This window comes from Hibiscus syriacus, unplaced genomic scaffold (genome assembly GCF_006381635.1).
Source record: "Hibiscus syriacus cultivar Baekdansim isolate YM2019G1 unplaced genomic scaffold, ASM638163v2 tig00005406_pilon, whole genome shotgun sequence".
Lineage (NCBI taxonomy): Eukaryota > Viridiplantae > Streptophyta > Magnoliopsida > Malvales > Malvaceae > Hibiscus > Hibiscus syriacus.
The window spans coordinates 1,592,364-1,612,500 of record NW_024062056.1 but is presented as its reverse complement, the minus strand read 5'-3'; the positions used below and the strand labels follow the sequence as shown (position 1 = coordinate 1,612,500).

General features: G+C 33.3%; 1 protein-coding gene across 1 annotated transcript; it reads left to right on the top strand.

Annotated features, from left to right (window-relative positions):
- Positions 1-1,359: 1,359 nt before the first annotated feature.
- LOC120199217 (glucan endo-1,3-beta-glucosidase-like) lies at positions 1,360-2,037 on the top strand. The gene has a single exon (XM_039200378.1). The coding sequence runs from the start codon at positions 1,360-1,362 to the stop codon at positions 2,035-2,037; it is 678 nt and encodes a 225-aa protein (XP_039056309.1).
- Positions 2,038-20,137: the final 18,100 nt, after the last annotated feature.

The window sequence follows — 20,137 nt, the reverse complement described above, 5'->3', positions numbered from 1 at the left end:
AGTTTTAAAAGTTGGGGGACCTAAATGCAAGTGCCTAAAAAGTTCAGTGACCATATTGCAAACGTACTAACGGTAGTGTAACGGCGGGGACCATATTGCAAATGGACTAAATGTTGGAGAAATGTATTACAAGTTTTAAAAGTTGGGGACCTAAATGAAAGCTTTAGAAAAGTCCAGTGACCATTACTATACTTTACCCTAAAATAAATTAGAGTGATTAAGATATGAGCAATGTGAAAGTTGAGTAGTTAAATTAATTTTTTTTTAATTTTAGTGATCAAAATAAGAGTGAGATGATAGTTAACTGATGAATAATATAATTTACCCATAGAAAATGTCATGTACGATATATTAAAAAAAGGAAACATAAAATAAATGTTATATACAATTATGAAACAAATGAAAATATAAGTACCCAAATATGAAAAAATAATAGTTTAAGTACTAAATATGTAGTCTACCCAAAAACTTACTTAAAACTTGAACCATACACTATTAAAAAAACTCAAGGAAACGTATTTGTTATTTTCAAAATCATACCTATTATTTTTTTTTAAAAAAAACTTTTATTTTTTAAACTATAAATTTCGTACTTAAACTATCAGTTTTGATCAATTTTAATATTTAAACTTTTTTTTTCAAAATCATACCTATTATTTTTTGTTTCATTTTATTATCATGTCATTATAAACTTGAATCGTTTAGTACTTAAACTATTAATTTTTGTCCGTTTTGATACCTAAACTATCAAAATTTTCAAAATTAAATGTTAAATTTTGAACGGGATAATAAAATAAAACAAAAACTAAACATTGTGTATGATTTTAAAATATTAAAAATTTAGGTATTAAAATGGATAAAAACTGATAATTTAAATACTAAACATATAATTTACCCTTGTATTTAATACCATATTCTGAAATCATTAAATACAATCATAACTTTTTGGAACCCAAATCCCTCTAATGGAAGTGGCTGCTAAAGCAATAAGATCTATTTAATCAAATTAGGCACGGAATAATTGGAAAAAATAACACGTTTCAGTATTTTCTCTCAATGTTGACCGAAACGTGTAAGGATCACTATCAACATATCATTCTTTTTCTCGAGCATATAGTTTAGCCCCAAACCCTGGTTTTCTCTTATATTATAGAAAACAAAAATATTTTCGTTTATATGCATATACATGTCGCATAGAGTATTTCAATGCGTAATATTTATATAATAAAAATAATACATTTAGTGTTATCCCAAGTCATTGGATTATAACTGATACTTAAACCAAAGCTTAGAGTTTCACTCATCAATCAGTATCGCCTCTGTTTCTCTCAGAGATAAGAAAATGGAAACCTTCTCTAAATGACAACCCTCTCTGCACCTAAGCTCTTATTCTTCCTCTTCTTATTCAACTGCCACGTTTCCTTTTTCTCTTTCACTACAACCGCCGCATACTCAATCAGTGTCAACTATGGAACCCTCACCGACAACTCCCAACTCCGACACAAGTGGCAAACTTTCTCAAAAGCAAAACAAACATCGACTGGATTAAGATATTCGACTCGAATCCCGACATCCTTAAATCTTTCGTTGGCACGGGAATCTTTGTTACCGTTACAGTCGGAAACGATTGACATCCCATCCCTCGCTAAACTCCCAGGAGCTCAAGCTTGGATCGAAAAGAACATATTGTCGTATCACCCGAAAACAGTCATCAGATACATCACCTTCGGGAATGAAATCATGGCTACGTCAGATAAAACCCTCATTGTTCACCTTTTGCCCGCCATGAAAGCGCTCACATCTGCTCTCGATTCGGCTAACGCTTCCAGTATCAAAGTCTCGACATCGTATCCACTTGGGATCTTGTTCACGTTGGAGCAGCCAAGTTCGGGGAAGTTCCGCAAAGGATACGACAAGCTTATATTCGCTCCGATTTTGGAGTTCCACAAGCAAACAAAATCGCCTTTCATGGTAATATTAGTATTCAAAAAAGAAATTCCCAAAGGAATCAAAATGTCAGATATCCATGGATGTTAGCAGAAGCAACTGTTTAATCTGCAAAAAGCTCTCAAACTAGCTACGAATTCAAAAATCCAAAACAACAGCAAGATATCAAACATTGAACAGTTATTCTATCATCGAATCATCTACCCGATTACAAATTCCAGAAATGAAATCCAGTACTCAAATAATTTAAAATTTCAAACTAAGTTAAAGATCTATGTTCAAAGTAAATGACAAATTAGATTTATATTTTGAAAAAGAAAAATCAAGAGTTAGTCAATGAAGCATAGATCAGACAAATACTGATTGAACTAAGAAGAAAAATAAGAAAGCAGAAACAAATAAAAGAAGGAAAAAGGAAAATGCAAAACTCACCATCGCTTGTTTAGATTGAACTTACGGAGAGAAAATCTGGAGGCGATCTCAGAAGATGATAACTAAGGACTTATAGCCTTCTTTTTAATATACATATATATTGCTTCGTGAAGCGAAAGGTTTTTCAGTTGAGTTGCTTTACTCCGTCATTATGAGGTCCTCGGAGAGAATAGTGGTTTGTCCATTGATGATGCGACACGTGGATTCACTTGGGGAGAATGGTGGTTATAGAAGGGACTGAGGCAGTGCCAAGGGGTGTTAAGGATACAATTAGAGAGGGGAGTAACAACTCAACAACGGTGAGTGTAGTCACCCATTTTATCCGGGTAATTGTGGCATTTTTAATGTGCTTTATGGTTAACAATATATATAGTGTATAGTTTTTAAATATAATTTTTGATTTTTTAGTTAAATATAGTATTAATATAATTTTTATGGAATAAATATAGTTTGAGTTTTTTAATATAGTATTAGCATTAGTATGTAGTTTTTGTGAATATAATAGCGATATATAATTTTTGTGTTAAATGTATAGTTGTTTCATTAGTATTACACATTAAACATATATTATATGATATAAGGGTTTTCATATTACATAGAATTGACGTACATATTATATTAGTTATATGTTTTGTATTAATTTGATGTGCATGCAATATTCATATTAATTACAATATAACTTGAATGTTAGAATATAGTATATAAATATAATAAAGTCAACTATGTTAGCCTATTTTATTTTATAAATAATAGACACAATATGTTAAATAAATAAAGTCCATAAATAAATGAATCCATTTACATACGAGTCTATTTACAAAATAAATACCCATTTTACAAAAATGTACAAAGTCCATTATATTTTAAGCCCACTTTACTTCAAAAATATGGAAACCTTAATTTTGCTCTAGCTTTGCCGCTCATTGCTTGTGTTTTGGAGGAACTTTTGACTTTTTGGGGTTTTGGGAAGATACAAGTATTAATGGTGGGGTCCATGACAATTAATGACATTGGTATTTTCTAGAACGTGCCATGTCATCCATCCAAGTGAAAGGATCATAAATTTGTGTGGATCATTGATTAAATCTAGATCCAAGGGCAAAGGAAGAGCCACGTCAACACTGGAGTGTCGCCGGAGCCTTGTCAGCGCATTCACGTGTCACCATCTTCCAGGCACGGTCATCGGTCGTCTTCGTTTTGAACCGAAAAAATCATCAAAAATCACAAAATATATTGTTAAAGCTGGAAGAAAGCGTCTAGCATCTCAAGAATGAAGTTTGTTGAAAGAATTAGTTGTAACAAACTTTAAGCGGGATTAGTAACAAACCAAGGTCATTTATTAGTATAAATGAGCATTAATCACATAATAATCATCACGGATTAACAACGCATTAACTACACTCAAGAAAATAAGGAAAAATAAGTAAGGTAGATACCCTCATTGGAGTCTCACTAGAATATCGTTAGAGGTTCGGGATTTTCTTGAAGGCTTGCATAGAAGGTGAGTTTTGTTTGTTGCTTTGGACTTTTGTTTTATTCGAGTAAAATAGGAGGTCGTCGGATTTGGGTGGTCGACGGTTTGTGGTTGTCGATGGTGATGTGGTTGCCGGACGAAGGTCAGTGGCCGGTGACCATCGGAGGTTTGGTAATGATTTTGGGTAGTTAGGAGGTTGAAGATGGGTGGTTTCTCTTGAAACTGGGTTTAGTGTTAGGATAGAGGAGGAACGTTTTAGGATTTTGGAGGTGTTTGTGTTTTTGAGATATTTGTGTGTTTTGATCTTAAAGAAACATGTTTTGGAATTATTTGGGTGTTGGTGATGGATTAAATGAGGTTTTAGGATGAGTTTTGGGATGAATAAAAATAAATATGTGATGAACATGGAGGAGAGAAGAGGGGATAGTGTATGGCCGGTTGAGAGAATTGAGAGAGTGAGGGATTTTTTTTTGGATGAAAATGAACATTGTCATAAAATTTTGGCTTTTATATTAGCATGAAATTATTGAGACAATTGTTTCATAAATCCCTTTTTTCACACGTGTTTTAACTCCAGGATGTAGAATTTCATTTTATGTATTTTGGTCACTATCATATTACAATTCATGTGTTTTCAATATTCAATTCAATTCAATTTGGCCTTCTCTTTCAATTTTGTTTGTTAATGTGTCTATTTATTTCATGTGAACACTAGTTTCTAATCCTTCTATTCTAATCACTTGTTTAATTATGTGATAAAGACTTTAGATTTTAGGTTATTTAGTTTTAGTCACTTATTTGATTTAATTAGAGCCTTTAGGATTTAGATTCTTTTTATTTATTAAATTAGATTAGTTAGATTAAAAATAAACCTTTAAGTTTAATTAGACTAGTTAGATTAAAAAGTAATAGAAGCTCATTTAAAATACATAATTGAGATTAATTAAAAATATTTGTTTCTTTCCTAATATCGCAAAGAACGCTCCTAACATAACTGGACGTTCAGTTTTAATATTAGTAAATAAAAAAATATTTTCCAAGTGGTCACTTAAAATTAAATTAGGTCCCATTTATTAATAAATAAATGTTAATTCCTCATTTCCTCAATAATTCAATTAAGTATTTAATTTTAGTCTTTGTCGGGATTATTATTATTTTTTATCAAAACTCAAATGATATTTTTTTGAACATTTTTAATCCGATTATAAGAAACGATCATCTAAACACAACTAGGGGTTATTTTCTTCGTTAACTAGAAATAAACAAATTGTGTCGTATTTTTCTTAATTTTTTTTAAAAAATATAGAAAATGAAAATATTATTTCAATTGAAACATAAGAAATAATGTCCTTAACATAACTAGGGAGTTACTTTCTTCATTAATTAGAAATAATAATAGACATTTTTTTGTTTTTTAATTACTTAGAAACTAAATAATCTTCTAATGTTCTAATTAAAACATAAGAAATATTTTTTTAACATAACTAGGGAGTTACTTTCTTCTTTAATTGGAAATAAATAATGATGATATTTTTCTCTAAAATTATTTTTTTAAAATATTTTGAGAATTAATGGATTATAAAGTTAAATTCTTAAATTTCTAATAATAGGGACAATAGTATAATTGACGGTACCGATTTCGGGCGCTGCGGGGTGCTAATCCTTCCCCGAGCGTAAACCTAGAATCTCTTAAAACGTAGACCACTAATCTTTTCCAAACATTTTTTATTTCTGTCAAACATGCGACCTCCAAATCCTCGCCAAGCGAAAAAGTCATCATGACAGCTTGACAACTTTGTTGGGGATCGAACCCAGAATCTCTGGTTTCTTAGTGAGCCTGACCGTAAAAACAATTATACTTTGTCCCTAATTAAAATTTAAGAATTAAAATTTGGTTATTTTCTTTTTCTTTCTTCATTTAAAGGTTTGAGAATTTCACCTCACACACTTCACGTGTATTTCATGACATGAGCTTTATACTTGACTCGTCCCTTATTAAGTGAGGGGTGAAAGCAATGTCTTCGTGAGAATTTATCTCCGTGTTAGACCTAGCGACTAGCCTTCGAGGTCCAGAGTTCCTATGTCTTCATGAAAATTTATTCCTCGTGTCATGCATAGGGAAATGCATCCCCTCGAAATCGAACTTGATCCGCAAACTTGTAATTGGTGAGGATCGAGGGTTTGACTAGCCCAATGGGTGGCAGCGAGGATGATTCGAGTACCTATATTCTTTAGAGCCAAAACTCAACATATACTAAACCATAGATCTACCTGATGCGACTCTACCAAAATTTCCCTAAGTACCTGAATAAACACACAAAAGAGAAATCATCTCTACCTTTTTTTATTATTTTATTCACATGCGAACTAGATATCATGAGGACTAGGACTTATTGTTATTGCTATTGTTATTATTGTTTATTTCTCTCTACTGACTCGATTGTTTATTTTCTTAATTTTATGTCTATCATTTACATCACATCATCATTTAAACATTGTTATTCAATCTCTGGTCAACAATCAGTTTTGGAAAACTGGAAGTAAATGGAAACAAAGAAAACAAGTCAGATGACCCCTATCTTTGAAGTACGTCAGTTGTTATAGGATTTACAACACCAGGAGGGAAGTATTCTGCCTATTGGTTATGTTTCAATTATGTTTGCTTACGCTTCTGTTTCTCTGAATCGAAATGAAATATCCGATCTCTAAGAGATTTGGTAGAATTTAGGGCACGACCTGAAGTAAAAATTTCATTAGTGTTACAAAGATAACGATTACAAAACCAAACCATACTTGTAGAGTCTGGTCATCTTGTACTTAACTTTGCTTTCCGAATTGAAGTATTCTATGATAGTTGACCTTTTGGATTAATACATTTGCATTCATGCATTTTGTATATTTATTCGTATTTATGTTATTGCATTTTTTGCATTTTTACATACATTAACACGTTAAAAGTTTTAATGAAGATCATTACTCGGGGTTATACTAGCTCCGAACTCATCACATTTGTATAATACACGAAGTAGAGTCAAGGAAACAATGGAAAAAAGAATGGAATATATGGAAAAGGCTCAAAAGAATTTAGAGGATCGCCTATAAGATATACAAAATAATCTGAAAGAACAAGTGGGTAAAGCTCAACAAGATATCGTAAGCTAAATTACTTCTATGCTAGGTGTCCTTGACCCTAAGGAGAAGGGTCCCAAAAGGGCATCGAACATGGCCGAGTACGTAATATCTTTATATCATATGAAGATACAACCTGAAAAAGTGTTAATCGTAGTGGGAATTCAAATATTTCCTGTTGGAGTATCTATAAAACATCATGTTCAATTGAATGGAAGTTACAAATTCAATGAAAATGAAATTCTAGATTTTAATGCACTGAATGAAGTTGATAAGGCCAAGACTAAGTTAGCCAAGCAATACAAGAATCGTTACAAGGAATATGGCATATATGCTCAAGAATTGAGTCTTGTGCCAGATTTGATTTTGCCCTACAATTTTAAGGTCCATGAGTTTGAAAAGTATGACGATACTAGTTGTCAATATGCTCATCTGAACAATTATTGTAGAAAAATTGATGGGTTTTTGAAGGATGAAAAGTTGCTTATCCACTATTTCCAAGATAGTCTCATTGGTTCTGCAACTATATGGTATGAACAACTGAGTCGTATCCACATTAGATCGTGGAAGGATTTATCCAGGGCATTTTTTGAGTAATACAAACATTTTACCGATATGATTACTGATCGAGCGACTTTAATGAACATGGAAAAAAAGCCTAACGAGACTTTTCACAGTACTCCTAAAGGTGGCGTGATGCGACTTCCCATGTCCAACCACCTTTGATGGATAAGAAAACTACAATTCTATTCCTTCACACTCTATAAGGCCCGTTCTTGGATCGCATGTTGGGGAGTGCTTCCAAAAGATTTGCTGACATTGGTGATTTTTGGAGCATTAATAGAGGCCCCTAACAAAAGTGAAAAAATAAACAGGGATTAGAAAAAAATGTTCAAAAAGAAGGAGAATGAAGTAAACACTACGAGTACTTATAATAAGGGTTATGCTAAAAATGTGATGATTAATCAACCAAGGGTTGCTACAGTGGAGTCCGATTCTAATAAGAACGAGTATCAAGGAAAGAGAAAAGAATTTGAAAGAGTGACATTCACAGTAATACCAACACCATATTCTGAGATTCACACCGCGCTTCTAAAGGTGGACTTAGTGTGCCCTTATCATATCAAACTACTTTAGCCACCTTATCCCATATGGTATGATGGGAATGTTCATTGTAATTACCACGCTGATGTTTTAGAGCATCGATCGAAAATTGTTTTGCCTTCAAGAAGATTGTGCAAAATTTGATTGACACAAAGATGATAGAATTCAACTCTACCCCATATGTGGCAAAAATCCATTGCCAAATCATGAGGGTCGATGCCATCCATGAGGTGAATGACAAGAGATTGGAAAGACGTGTGTCTAAAATTAAATCCCTGTTGAGATGTGTTTTCAAACAGTTGACAGAGGCTGGGCTTGTCAGTCAAGGTTTAATGTGTAATCGCATTAAAAATGAAATTTTCTATGAGTTCCACAGGGAGGCAAAGCACGAGATTCAACATTGTCCTGAGTTTAGAAGTTTTATCCAATCAATGATGGATAACAAAGAGATTGAGTTCTTTGAGAAGGTTGAGCATATGCAAGAAGTGAACGTATGTACATTCGAGTATGGAATAAGGAAAATTGTTGTGATCATTGTGAGGTTAAAGACAATGAGTCTAACCTTAGTAAATCCTAAAGTAATAATTAGTAATCTAACACCATTTCATTTCAAGGATATTCGTAAAGCCCCTTGGACCTATACCACCAATATCTTCGTATTGAGAAAAGTTGAAGAACCAACCGTGTTGGAAGAAGTAAAAGTCAAACAAGATGAAAAAGGAAAAGCCCCTATGGAAGTGAAAAGTGAAGTAGGACATTTCACGAGAAGTGGAAGATGTTATTCTCCCCTTGAAACATCGAAGGAGGCTGAAAAGGTGAAAAGTAGGCCCAAGGAACCACTACCTCAAAAGATTTTTGAGGAGGAACTTTCTCTAAAGATTAATGAACCAATGACTAAAGCCCAAGCTCAAGAGTTCCTGAAATTTCTAAAACACAGTGAGTTCAGTATCTTTGAGAAGTTACACAAAGAACAAGCAAAAATCTCCATATTAGACTTGTTAATGAATTAGATGTGCATATAAATTCTTTATTAAAAATGCTCAATCAAACTATTGTGCGAGAGGATATATCTGTGAAAAGGCTTGATCGTATAGTGGGTCACATTGCTGAAGATAATTACATTACTTTTTCTGATGATGAGATCTCGGAAGGAGGAATGAGATCCATGAAGGCCTTAAATATTACTACTCATTGTAATAGGCATGTTTTACCTGGAGTATTGATCGATAACAGATCAACGCTTAATGTTATGCCTCTAACAACTTTGCAGAGAATGTCGATATATTATTTTCAGATAATGTCTTATCAAAATATTGTTTGGTCCTTTAATGGAACTCAAAGATATGTTATAGTGAAGATTGATGTCCCATTATTGATTGGGCCATCAATTTACAATGTGGAGTTTGTCGTGATGGATATAAATTCGATATATAATTGTTTGTAGAGAAGAACTTGTATTCATTGCGCGAGGGTAGTTCCTTTATCGTTACATCAAAGATTAAAATTTGTCATTGATGAAAAGTTAATTAGTATTGGAGCTGAGCAAGACATTATCGCTTCAGTAACCACCGAGTCACCTTATATTGAGATGAACGAGAATGCTTTAGAATGTTCATTCAGGGCCTTGGAATTTGTGAATGCAATATTCATTGATGAAAAGGAAAAATTTTCTCATTCCCGATTGTCTAATTTCATAAAGATGTCTGTGCGCGAGACTCTAGGTAGGGGGCAAAGATTGAGAAAGGTTTTGGAAAAACATACAAGGAATTCTGTGTCCCAAACCTGTTTTCATGAAGAGGGACTATTTTGAGATTAAATTTAAATCTAATTTTATAGCAACATCAAAAGGAAATGAAAAGAAAATCATATACAATAATAGCTCGACTGGAAGGAGAACATATTCCATGGGAGCACATATCTTACCCTGACAAGAAGTACATTTTCGTCTCTTGAGGAATATATGATACTGAATTACGTTTGGTAAGTACAATCCGAGAGGTGGTACATTTGAAAGATCAATAAATGTGTGAGGAGTCCATAGAAGGGTTGTTTATCAACATGATTGGAGAAAATAACAAGCATGAAAGATTTTTAGCTGGAATTTGCCCATGTTTCCCAGACGAGAAGCTCAACAACAGGACTGCGGAGGACTTCCCTATAGTTTCTAGGATTAACCTAGAGTAATGTTTGGAACTAACCCTTGTGCTTGCACCCACGAGCATTAAGGGATCTTTTGTATGGGAAAATATGTTGATTTCACTCATTTTGTTTCTAATAAAATACACTTCATTCAATTTCTTAAATGGCAAACATTTTGTTTCTTGTATTTTCAATCATTTCATTTTATTTCTTTTTCTTATCTGTTTCTTTGCCAAAGTATATATTATTTCCATATTTCCTTCACAGGTGTCCCAATATTAATAGCACAGATGTTTATGAAACTAATCATGAGATTAATCTAGAGCGGCTTTTATGTTTAAAAAATATTAACGAGTGTGAAAATGAGGTAGAAGGTGAAGTGCCTACCGAATTATTAAGCTGGTAAAAAATGAAGATAAGTAAATCATGCCTCATAAAGAAGAGATTGAGACTGTTAATTTAGTGACCGATGGATATAAAAGACAAGTGAAGATTGGCACTACTATGTCACCAAAGACAAAGAAAGAATTGTTAGAGTTGCTATATGAATTCATAGACCTCTTTGCATTGTCTTATCAAGATATGCCAGGGTGGATACAAGTATGGTGATGCATTGACTCTCGATAAAGCCCGAGTGCAAGATAGTTCAACAAAAACTTTGAAAAATGAGGTCAAATATGTTATTGAAGATTAAGGAAGAAGTGAACAAACAAATTGATGCTGGATTCCTCCAGGTAGCTAAATATCTTGAATGGGTAACTAATACAATCCCTGTATCGAATAAAGATGAGAAAATTTACATGTGTATGTATTATAGAGATCTGAATAAAGCAAGTCCCAAAGATAATTTTCCTTTACAACATATTGATACGTTGGTGGACAATACCACATGATATTAATGGTTCTCATTCATTGATGGTTTCTCTGGGTATAATCAAATCAAGATAAATCTAGAAGATACGGAGAAAACAACATTTATGACCAGGTAATATCATTTGGGCTTAAAAACATTGGAGCAACATATCAGAGGGCTATGATGACCCTTTTCCATGACATGATGCACCAGGAAATTAAGGTGTATATGAATGATATGATCGCTAAATCCTAGAAAGAATAAGAGCATATTAAAAATTTAAAGAAATTGTTCTAAAGGCCGAGAAAGTATCAGTTGAGGCTCAACCTTACAAAATGTACTTTTGGAGTAACGTCAAACAAGCTTTTAGGCTTTGTGGTTAGTAGAAAGGGGATTGAATCGACCCAGATAAAGTACAACAATTCAAAATCTCTCGTCTCCTCGTATGCAAAAAGAAGTTTGAGGTTTTTCTAAGAAGATTAAACTATATTTCTCAGTTCATTTCTCAGTTGACTGATAAGTGTGATATGATGTTCATGTTGCTTCAGAAGAATAATCCTGGGTTTTGGAATTCTGAGTGCCAAGAAACTTTAGAAGTAATGAAAAAGTATCTGTCAAATGCTCTAATCTTAGTGGTGTTAGTTCTTGGTAGGCCATTGATTCTATACTTCTCAGTGTTTGAGAATTCAATGGGTTGTGTGTTGGGGCAACATGTTGAATATGGGAAGAAAGAAAAAGCAATTTATTATTTGAGAAAAAGTTTACTGATTGTGAGTTGAGGTATCCACTCATTCAAAAATTGTTTTGTGCTTTAATGTGGACGACTCAGAGGCTAAGGTAGTATTTGTTGTATCATACCACATGGTTAACTTCAAAACTTGATCCTTTAAAGTTCTTGATGGAATCACCAGAGTTAACTGATAGAATGACTTGGTGCCAAATGTTGTTTTCAGAGTTTGACATTGTTTATGTGAGCTAGAAAGTGATAAAAGGAAGTGTTATATTAGATTTCCTCGTGCGTCATGCCTCAGATGATTATGAGCCCCTGAACTTTAATTTTCTCGACGAAGATCTTTTATGTATCACTGTCGAGGAAGAAGATGTTGAAAGTAATTAATCATGGAAGATGTATTTTGATAAAGCGTCTAATGCATTAGGATGAGGAATTATGGTCATATTAATTTCTCCAGAGAATGTTTACTATCCGTTTACAAGTAGATTGGAGTTTTTTGCTCAAATAATATGACAGAATGTGAGACTTGTGTTATGGAGTTAAGAGCTACCTTGGAAAGAAAAATAAAAGTACTAAAAGTATATGGAGATTTCTCCTTGGTGGTGTATCAGATGCGATGTGAATGGGAAACAAAGGATTCCAAATTGGTTGAATATCGAAATTTGATCCTTGAGTTGGTAAAAGAATTTAGAGAGGTAACTTTTATTTATCTCCCTATAGATGAAAATCAAATGACGGATGCATTGGCTACAATATTTCAAACCACAAAAAGAGTCGATATGATGCCAATTTTGATGTAAGTGTATAAAAATATGACACATTGTTATGGTCTGGAAGAAGAGGAAGACAATCGCCCATAGTATTATGATATTTTATAATCCATTAAGTATCAAACTTATCTGGAACATGCGTCTAAGATCGATAAGAGGACGATCAAAAGAATGGATGCAGAATATGTCCTTGATGGTAAAATTTTGTATCGAAGGGGCAGAGATAAAATATTGTTGAGATGTGTTGACTCACAATAGGCACAAAGTATTGTTGAGGAAGTGCATAGTGGGATATGTGGAACACACGCGAACAACTTTTCTATTGCCAGAAAAATAATGCGATATGGGTATTATTGGTCCACCATTGAAACATATTGTATTGAGTATGCGTGAAGGTGTCATAATTGTCAGATCTACGCGGATAAGATTCATGTGTCTCCATTTTCGTTAAATATAATGAATGCACCATGGTCATTTTCTATGTGGGGAATGGATGTCATTGAACCAATTTCACCAATGGCTTCCAATGGTCATCACTTCATTCTAGTGGCTATCGATTATTTCACTAAGTGGGTAGAGGCTACTTTGTACGCTAATATCACGAAGTCAACAGTTTGTAAGTTCATATAGAAGGAGATAATTTATCGATATGGGTTTCTGGAGAGGATTATTTCAGACAACACCACTAATCTGAACAATGAAATGATGATAGAGTTATCTGCGTAATTCAAGATAAGGCACCATAATTTTTTAACCTACCATTCGTTGATGAATAGGCAGTAGAGGCGACTAATAAGAACATCAAGAAAATTATGTCAAAGACTACTGACACTTAAAAATATTTGCATGAGAAGTTACGCTTTGTTTGCATATCGTTCTTTAATGCGAACTTTAATAGGGGCAATACCATATTCTTTGGTTTACGGGATGGAGGCAATGCTACCTATTGAAGTGGAGATTTCATCACTTCGAATTTTGAAAAAGGTAGATTTGGATGAGGCTGAGTGGGCTCAGGCTTGATATGATTAGTTGAACCTTATTGAGGAAAAAAGATTAAAAGTTATCTATTATGGCGAGATGTATCAAAAACAAATGATACAAGCTCATGAGAAAATTATTAATCCAAGAGAGTTCCGAGAGGGTGATCTAGTGCTTAAAAACATCTTTCCAATTCACAAAAACTTCCATTGGAAGTGGATGACTAATTGGGAAAGGCCATATGTTGTTAAAAATGCCTTTTCCGGAGGAGCATTAATTCTACTAGAAATGGATGCAGAGGTGCTGAGAAATCCCATAAACTCAGATTCTGTCAAGAAATATTACGCTTGAAAAAATCACTAAAAAAGAATAAAAATAATAAAAAGAAAAAAGGAAAGAAAAAAAGGAAGATTCAAGATGAAAATCCATAAAAGGCATCTTGAAACCAAATGAAGGATTTGAGTTGAAAACCCGAAAGTGCGACTCAGATTCATTTGATATTAGGCATTTGGCAATTAAAACCTCTTGAGAGTCTGATATTTCAGGAGAATCTTCACATCTGCAAACATTTTGGCAACTATTAAAATTTTCTAGACATAGGCTCACCTCAGCACTCCAGAGTTGATTAGTGCGAGAATCTTCATGTTATAATGGTTGGAGAAATTTGTAATTTGTTTCTTGATTTTTATATTTTCCATTATAGGCATGAATTTGTAAAATTCTAAATTTTCATCAATAAATTGGTTTTTCTTTGTTTTGAGTCTTTCTTTGTTTTAAGCATCTTATGAGTGATTCAACATGGTATACACATAAAAATATAAGATTTCTTAAAATTAATTTGAGCTAATCTTTTAAGCATAAAGGATCTGAAGTATATTCATGATCTTGAAACTCGTGTTTATTGATAAAGAGTGAATGTTGAGCTGGTGAAAAGATGAAGTTTTGAAAGCCCGAGATTTGAAGTAGGGCTTAAGAAGTTGACATTTCAGTTCTCCCAGAAGTAAATTTTACTGAGTTTTTGCTATTTGTGGAAAGCCTAAGAATCTTTGTTAAAAAATAAAAAGTGAAAAGAAAAAGAAAAAAAAGAGAAAAAAATGAAGCCAAAGTCCAAAGGGCACTTTGAGAAAAGTGAATCTAAAGTGAAAAACCAAAAAAGACACTTTAGAACGATTGAGAAAGGAACACGAAGGGAAGACATAAAAATGGTTTGATCCTAAATATGAGATAAAGTCACGAAATAAAGACTAAACCCTAAAAAGCTCACAAAGATAAATATTAAGTAAAGAAAAAACAAAGAGGCATAGTCTTCCAAGATGACCGAAATAGTTGTCCTGATATAACTGACATAATGCATGAGAATTTGTTTGAATTTGGAGAAGTTCTCCTGAAATAGTATGGAATAAGGAAACATGTTATGATCACTATAAGGTAAAAGACAATGAGTCTAGCCTCAATAACTCCTAAAGTAATAATCGATACTCCAACACCATTTTCTTTCAAGGATACTCGTAAAGCCCCTTGGAGCTATACCACCAATATCTCTGTATCAAGAGATGTTGAAGAAATAAATATGTTGGAAGAAGTAAAAGTCAAGCCAGATTAGAAAAGAAAAGCCCTTTTGGAAGTGATAAGTGAAGTAGGATATTTCACGAGAAGTGGAATATGTTATTCCCACCTGAAACATCAAAGGAGGCTGAAAAGTAGGCCCAAGGCACCACTACCTCAAAAGATTTTTGTGGTGGAACTTTTGCCAAAGATTAATGAACCGGTGACTGAAGCCCATGTTGGGACCGTCGGCGTACCCCACGATGCAACGGAAACAAAACTCGACAGTCTCAACAATGATCCAAGTACGTAAAACCAAAATCGGGAGGAAAGGATGCGGATACTTACAATGGGTTCCTTGAAAAACAACAAAGATAGCAACAAAAAGTGGTGATCACGAATGGTTCGAATTGTAAGCCTCCGTGAAAACAAGTCTCGACCTCTACTTAGTTCACCCGATTGAGAGCAAAATTTTCTTTTCACAAAACCGGTTTTGAGAAAAATGGCTAAAGTAAAAAACAACTGTTAGACCTTACCTCATTTAAATATATTAATTACCCTAACATCTTAGGGTTTTTTAAAGTTATTTAGAATTAATAAATAAAATATTATTTAATTAATTTAAATTAAATATACATTAAAGACTTATAATCTGAATTAAAATCTTTAATGTTTATTTAAAAACTTATTTAATTATTCCGAATTAAATATCAATTAAAAGAGTTGTAATCTAAATTACATTCTTTTAATGCTTACTTATTATATTTGGGATAATTAAAATCATATGTATATCAAATATACATATCTTAACTCTAGATATATTTTAGTAACATACAACAAATTGTACATCTTTGCTCATTTTAATCCTAGGGTGTGACCCTGTAGGTTCTTGTAACGTTAATAGTAATTATTAGAACAATTCTAATATTACATATAATGAGTGACATATAACAATATATCATTGTCACCTAAGTTACAAGAAATTATGATTCGACATATCATCTTCATGATTAACTCTTTTATGTATTACATCTTTGTGTCCTTTATATCTAGAATAGGCACAAGTCTTAGAATAGTCACACTTGTATGGCTCATCTATTGTTTCTTGATATCTAGAGTAGACTATAATTAACGAATAATTTGTGATATCACATATCAACTTATTCGAGCATGGCCATGTTTTTCTAGTCTCACTCAATCAAGTGGCCTATGATACATTTCCTATTATGTAGGAAGGAAAAATCCTATCTTAACCATACTTACCCCACTACATATATCGAGATATATTCAATAACAATCTTTATAGTGCAACCAGTTACGGGTCATGTTTAACTATATCAAAACATAGAACAATATATGTTGGGACGACATTGATCTCAAGTCTGAGGATCATACATATAGTCATCACCATGAGCAATGCTATGACCGTTACATAATAATCCAAGACATATGCTCATGATGGGTCAATCCAATACATTGTTCTCCAACAATATAATCATGTATCAATTCTGACATCTCTATGTCAATGCTAACTCATTGTCATCAATCAATAACATGTTAGTCTTAAGCGTATTATTATTGTCCATGGCCATAATAATACTTGACTATGGATCTTCTAATAATTTTATTATATGGACTTTAGTATCTTTCAGTTTATGTTAAACACAGACATATAACTGAAAATAATATTGATAATGCCTTTATTTAATAAAATCGGTAAATAAATGTATTATTACAATCATCATATGATTAGTCTTTAGGCATACTCTAACAGCCTAAGCTCAAGAGTTCTTGAAAATTCTAAAACACAGTGAGTAGAATATCGTCGAGCATTTGCACAAAGAATAAACAAAAATATCCATATTAGACTCGTTAATGAATTCATACGTGCACCGAAATGCTTTATTAAAAATGCTCACTCAAACTTTTGTGCCAAGGGATATATTTGTGAACAAGCTTGATCGTATAGTGGGGTATATCGCTGCAGTTAATTACATCACTTTTACTGATGATGAGATCCCAGAAAGAGGAATGGGATCTATGAAGGCCTTAAATATTACTACTCATTGTAATGGGCACGATTTACCTGGAGTATTGATCGATATCGAATTAGCGCTTAACGTTATGCCTCTAGAAACTTTGCAGAGAATATCGATTGATGATTCTTACATAAAGGCTTATCAAAATGTTGTTTGGGCCTTTGATGGAACTCAGAGAGATGTTATAGTGAAGATTGATGTCATATTATTGATTGGGCCTATAATTTACAATGCGGAGTTTGTCGTGATGGATATAAATCTGACATATAACTATTTCTTGAGGAGACCTTGGATTTATTCCCCTGGGGTAGTTCCTTCATTGTTCATCAAAGATTAAAATTTTTCATTGATGGAAAGTTAATCAGTATTGGAGATAAGCAAGTCCTTGTAGCTTCAGTAACCACTGACTCACCTTATATTGAGACGAATGAGAATGCTCTAGAATGATCATTTAGGACCTTGGAATTTGTGAATGCAACATTCATTACGGAAAAGGCCAAATTTCCTCGTCCTTGATTGTCTAATTACGTAAAGATGTTTGTACGCGAGACTCTGGGCAGGGGAGCTAAGATTGGGAAAGGTTTCAGAAAAATCCTACAAGGAATTCTACTTCCCAAACATGTTGTCATGAAGAGGGACTATTTTGGGCTTGGATTTAAACCTAATTTTCAGCAACTTTAAAAGGAAATGAAAAGAAAATCATATGCAAGAATAGCTCGTCTGAGAGGAGAAGATATTCCCTGAGAGTACATATCTTACCCTGATAAGATGTGCATTTTTATCTCTGGAGGAATGTATGATACTGAATTACAGCTGGTTAGTACAATCTGAGAGGTGGAACATTTGAAAGATCAAAAAATGTTTAAGGAGTCCATCGAAGGGTTGTTTATCAACATGATTGGAGAAAATAACAAGTCTGGAAGATTTCTAGCTGGAATTCGCCCATGTTTCCCAGGTGAGAAGCTCAACAACTGGACTACGGAGGACCTCCCTATAGTTTCTAGGATTAACCCAGAGTAACGTTCGGAACTAACCCTTGTGCTTGCGCCCACGAGAATTAAGGGAACTTTTTTATGGGCAACTATGTTGATTTCACTCATTTATTTTCTAATAAAAGATGTTTTCATTCAATTTCTCAAATGGCAAGCAATTTTTTTCTTGTATTTTCAACCATTTAATTTTATTTCTTTTGCTTATTTAGTTTATCTACTAAAGTATATATTCATTCCATATTTCCTTCGTAGTTGTCCCAATATTAATTGCAAAAATGTTTCTGAAACTAATCATGAGATTGATATAGAGCGACTTTGTGTTTAGAAAAGATTAACAAGTGTGAAAATGAGGTAGCATGTGAAGTGCCTAATGAATTATTAATACTGGTAGAAAATGAAGATAAACAAATCATGCCTCATAAAGAAGAGATTGGGACAATTAATTTAGTAACCGATGAAGATAAAAGAGAAGTGAAGATTGACACTACTTTGTCACCAAAGATGAACAAAGATTTGATAGAGTTTCTACATGAATTTAGGGACATCTTTGTATGGTCTTAATAAGATATGCCAGGGTTGTATACATATATGATGATGTACCGACTCTCGATAAAGCCCGAGTATAAGCCAATTCATCAAAAACTTAGAAGAATAAGGCTAGAAATGTTATTGAAGATTAAGGAAGAAGTGAGGAAACAAATTGATGTTGGATTCCTTCAGGTAACTAAATATCATGAGTGGGTAGCTAATATAGTCCATATACCAAAGAAAGATGGGAAAATGCACATATGTGTGGATTATAGAGATCTAAATAAAGTAAGTCCCAAAGATAATTTTCTTTTATTGCATATTGATACGTTGGTGGACAATACCGCGGGACATTCATGGTTCTCATTCATGGACAAATCAAGATGAATCTTGAAGATATGGAGAAAACAAAATTTGTGACCACGTTTTGCTGCAAGGTAATGCCATTTGGGCTCAAAATTCCAGAGTAAACATATCAGAAGGCGATGGTGACCCTTTTCCATAACATGATACACCATAAAATTGAGGTGTATGTGGATGATATGATTGCTAAATCTCAGAAAAAAGAAGAGCATATTTAAAATTTAATAAAATTGTTCTAGAGGAGGAGAAAGTATCAGTTGAGGCTCAACCTTGTAAAATGTACTTTTGGAGTAAAGTCAGGCAAAGCTTTTAGGTTTAGTGGTTAGTAGAAAGGGGATTGAAATCGACCTGAACAAAGTAAAAGCAATTCAAAATCTCTCGCTTCCTCGTATGCAAAAGAAGTTCGAGGTTTTTTAAGAAGATTAAACTATATTTCTCGGTTCATTTCTCAATTGAATTCTAAGTGTGATCCGATTTTCAAGTTGTTTCGGAAGAATAATCCTGAGTTTTGGAATTCTGAGTGCCATGAAACTTTAGAAGTAATCAAGAAGTATTTGTCAAACGCTCCAATCTTAGTGGTGTTAGTTCTTGGAAGACCGTTGATTCTCTACTTGTCAGTGATTGAGAATTCAATGGGTTGTGAGTTGGGGCAACATGATGGGTCTGGGAATAAAGAAAGAGCAATTTATTTTTGAGTAAAAAGTTTACTAATTGTGACTTAAGGTATCCAAAATTTCAAAAATTTGTTGTTCTTTAGTGTGGGCGACTCGGAGGCTAAAGCAATATATGTTCTATCATACCACATGGTCAATTTCAAAACTTGATCCTTTAAAGTTCTTGATGGAATTACCAACGTTAAATGGTAGAATAACTAGGTGAAAAATGTTGTTGTCAAAATTTTACATTGTTTATGTGATCCAGAAAGTAATAAAAGGAAGTTATATATCAGATTTCCTCACAAGTCATGCCTTAGATGATTATGAGCCCCTAAACTTTAATTTTCCCAACGAAGATCTTTTATGCATCACTGTCGAGGAAGAAGATGTTGAAAGTAATGAATCATGGAAGATATATTTTGATGGAGAGTCAATGCATTAGGATGAAGAATTAG

Coding starts and splice junctions, on each gene's coding strand:
- LOC120199217 (XM_039200378.1), top strand. CDS start 1,360: ATGACAACCCTCTCTGCACCTAAGCTCTTATTCTTCCTCTTCTTATTC.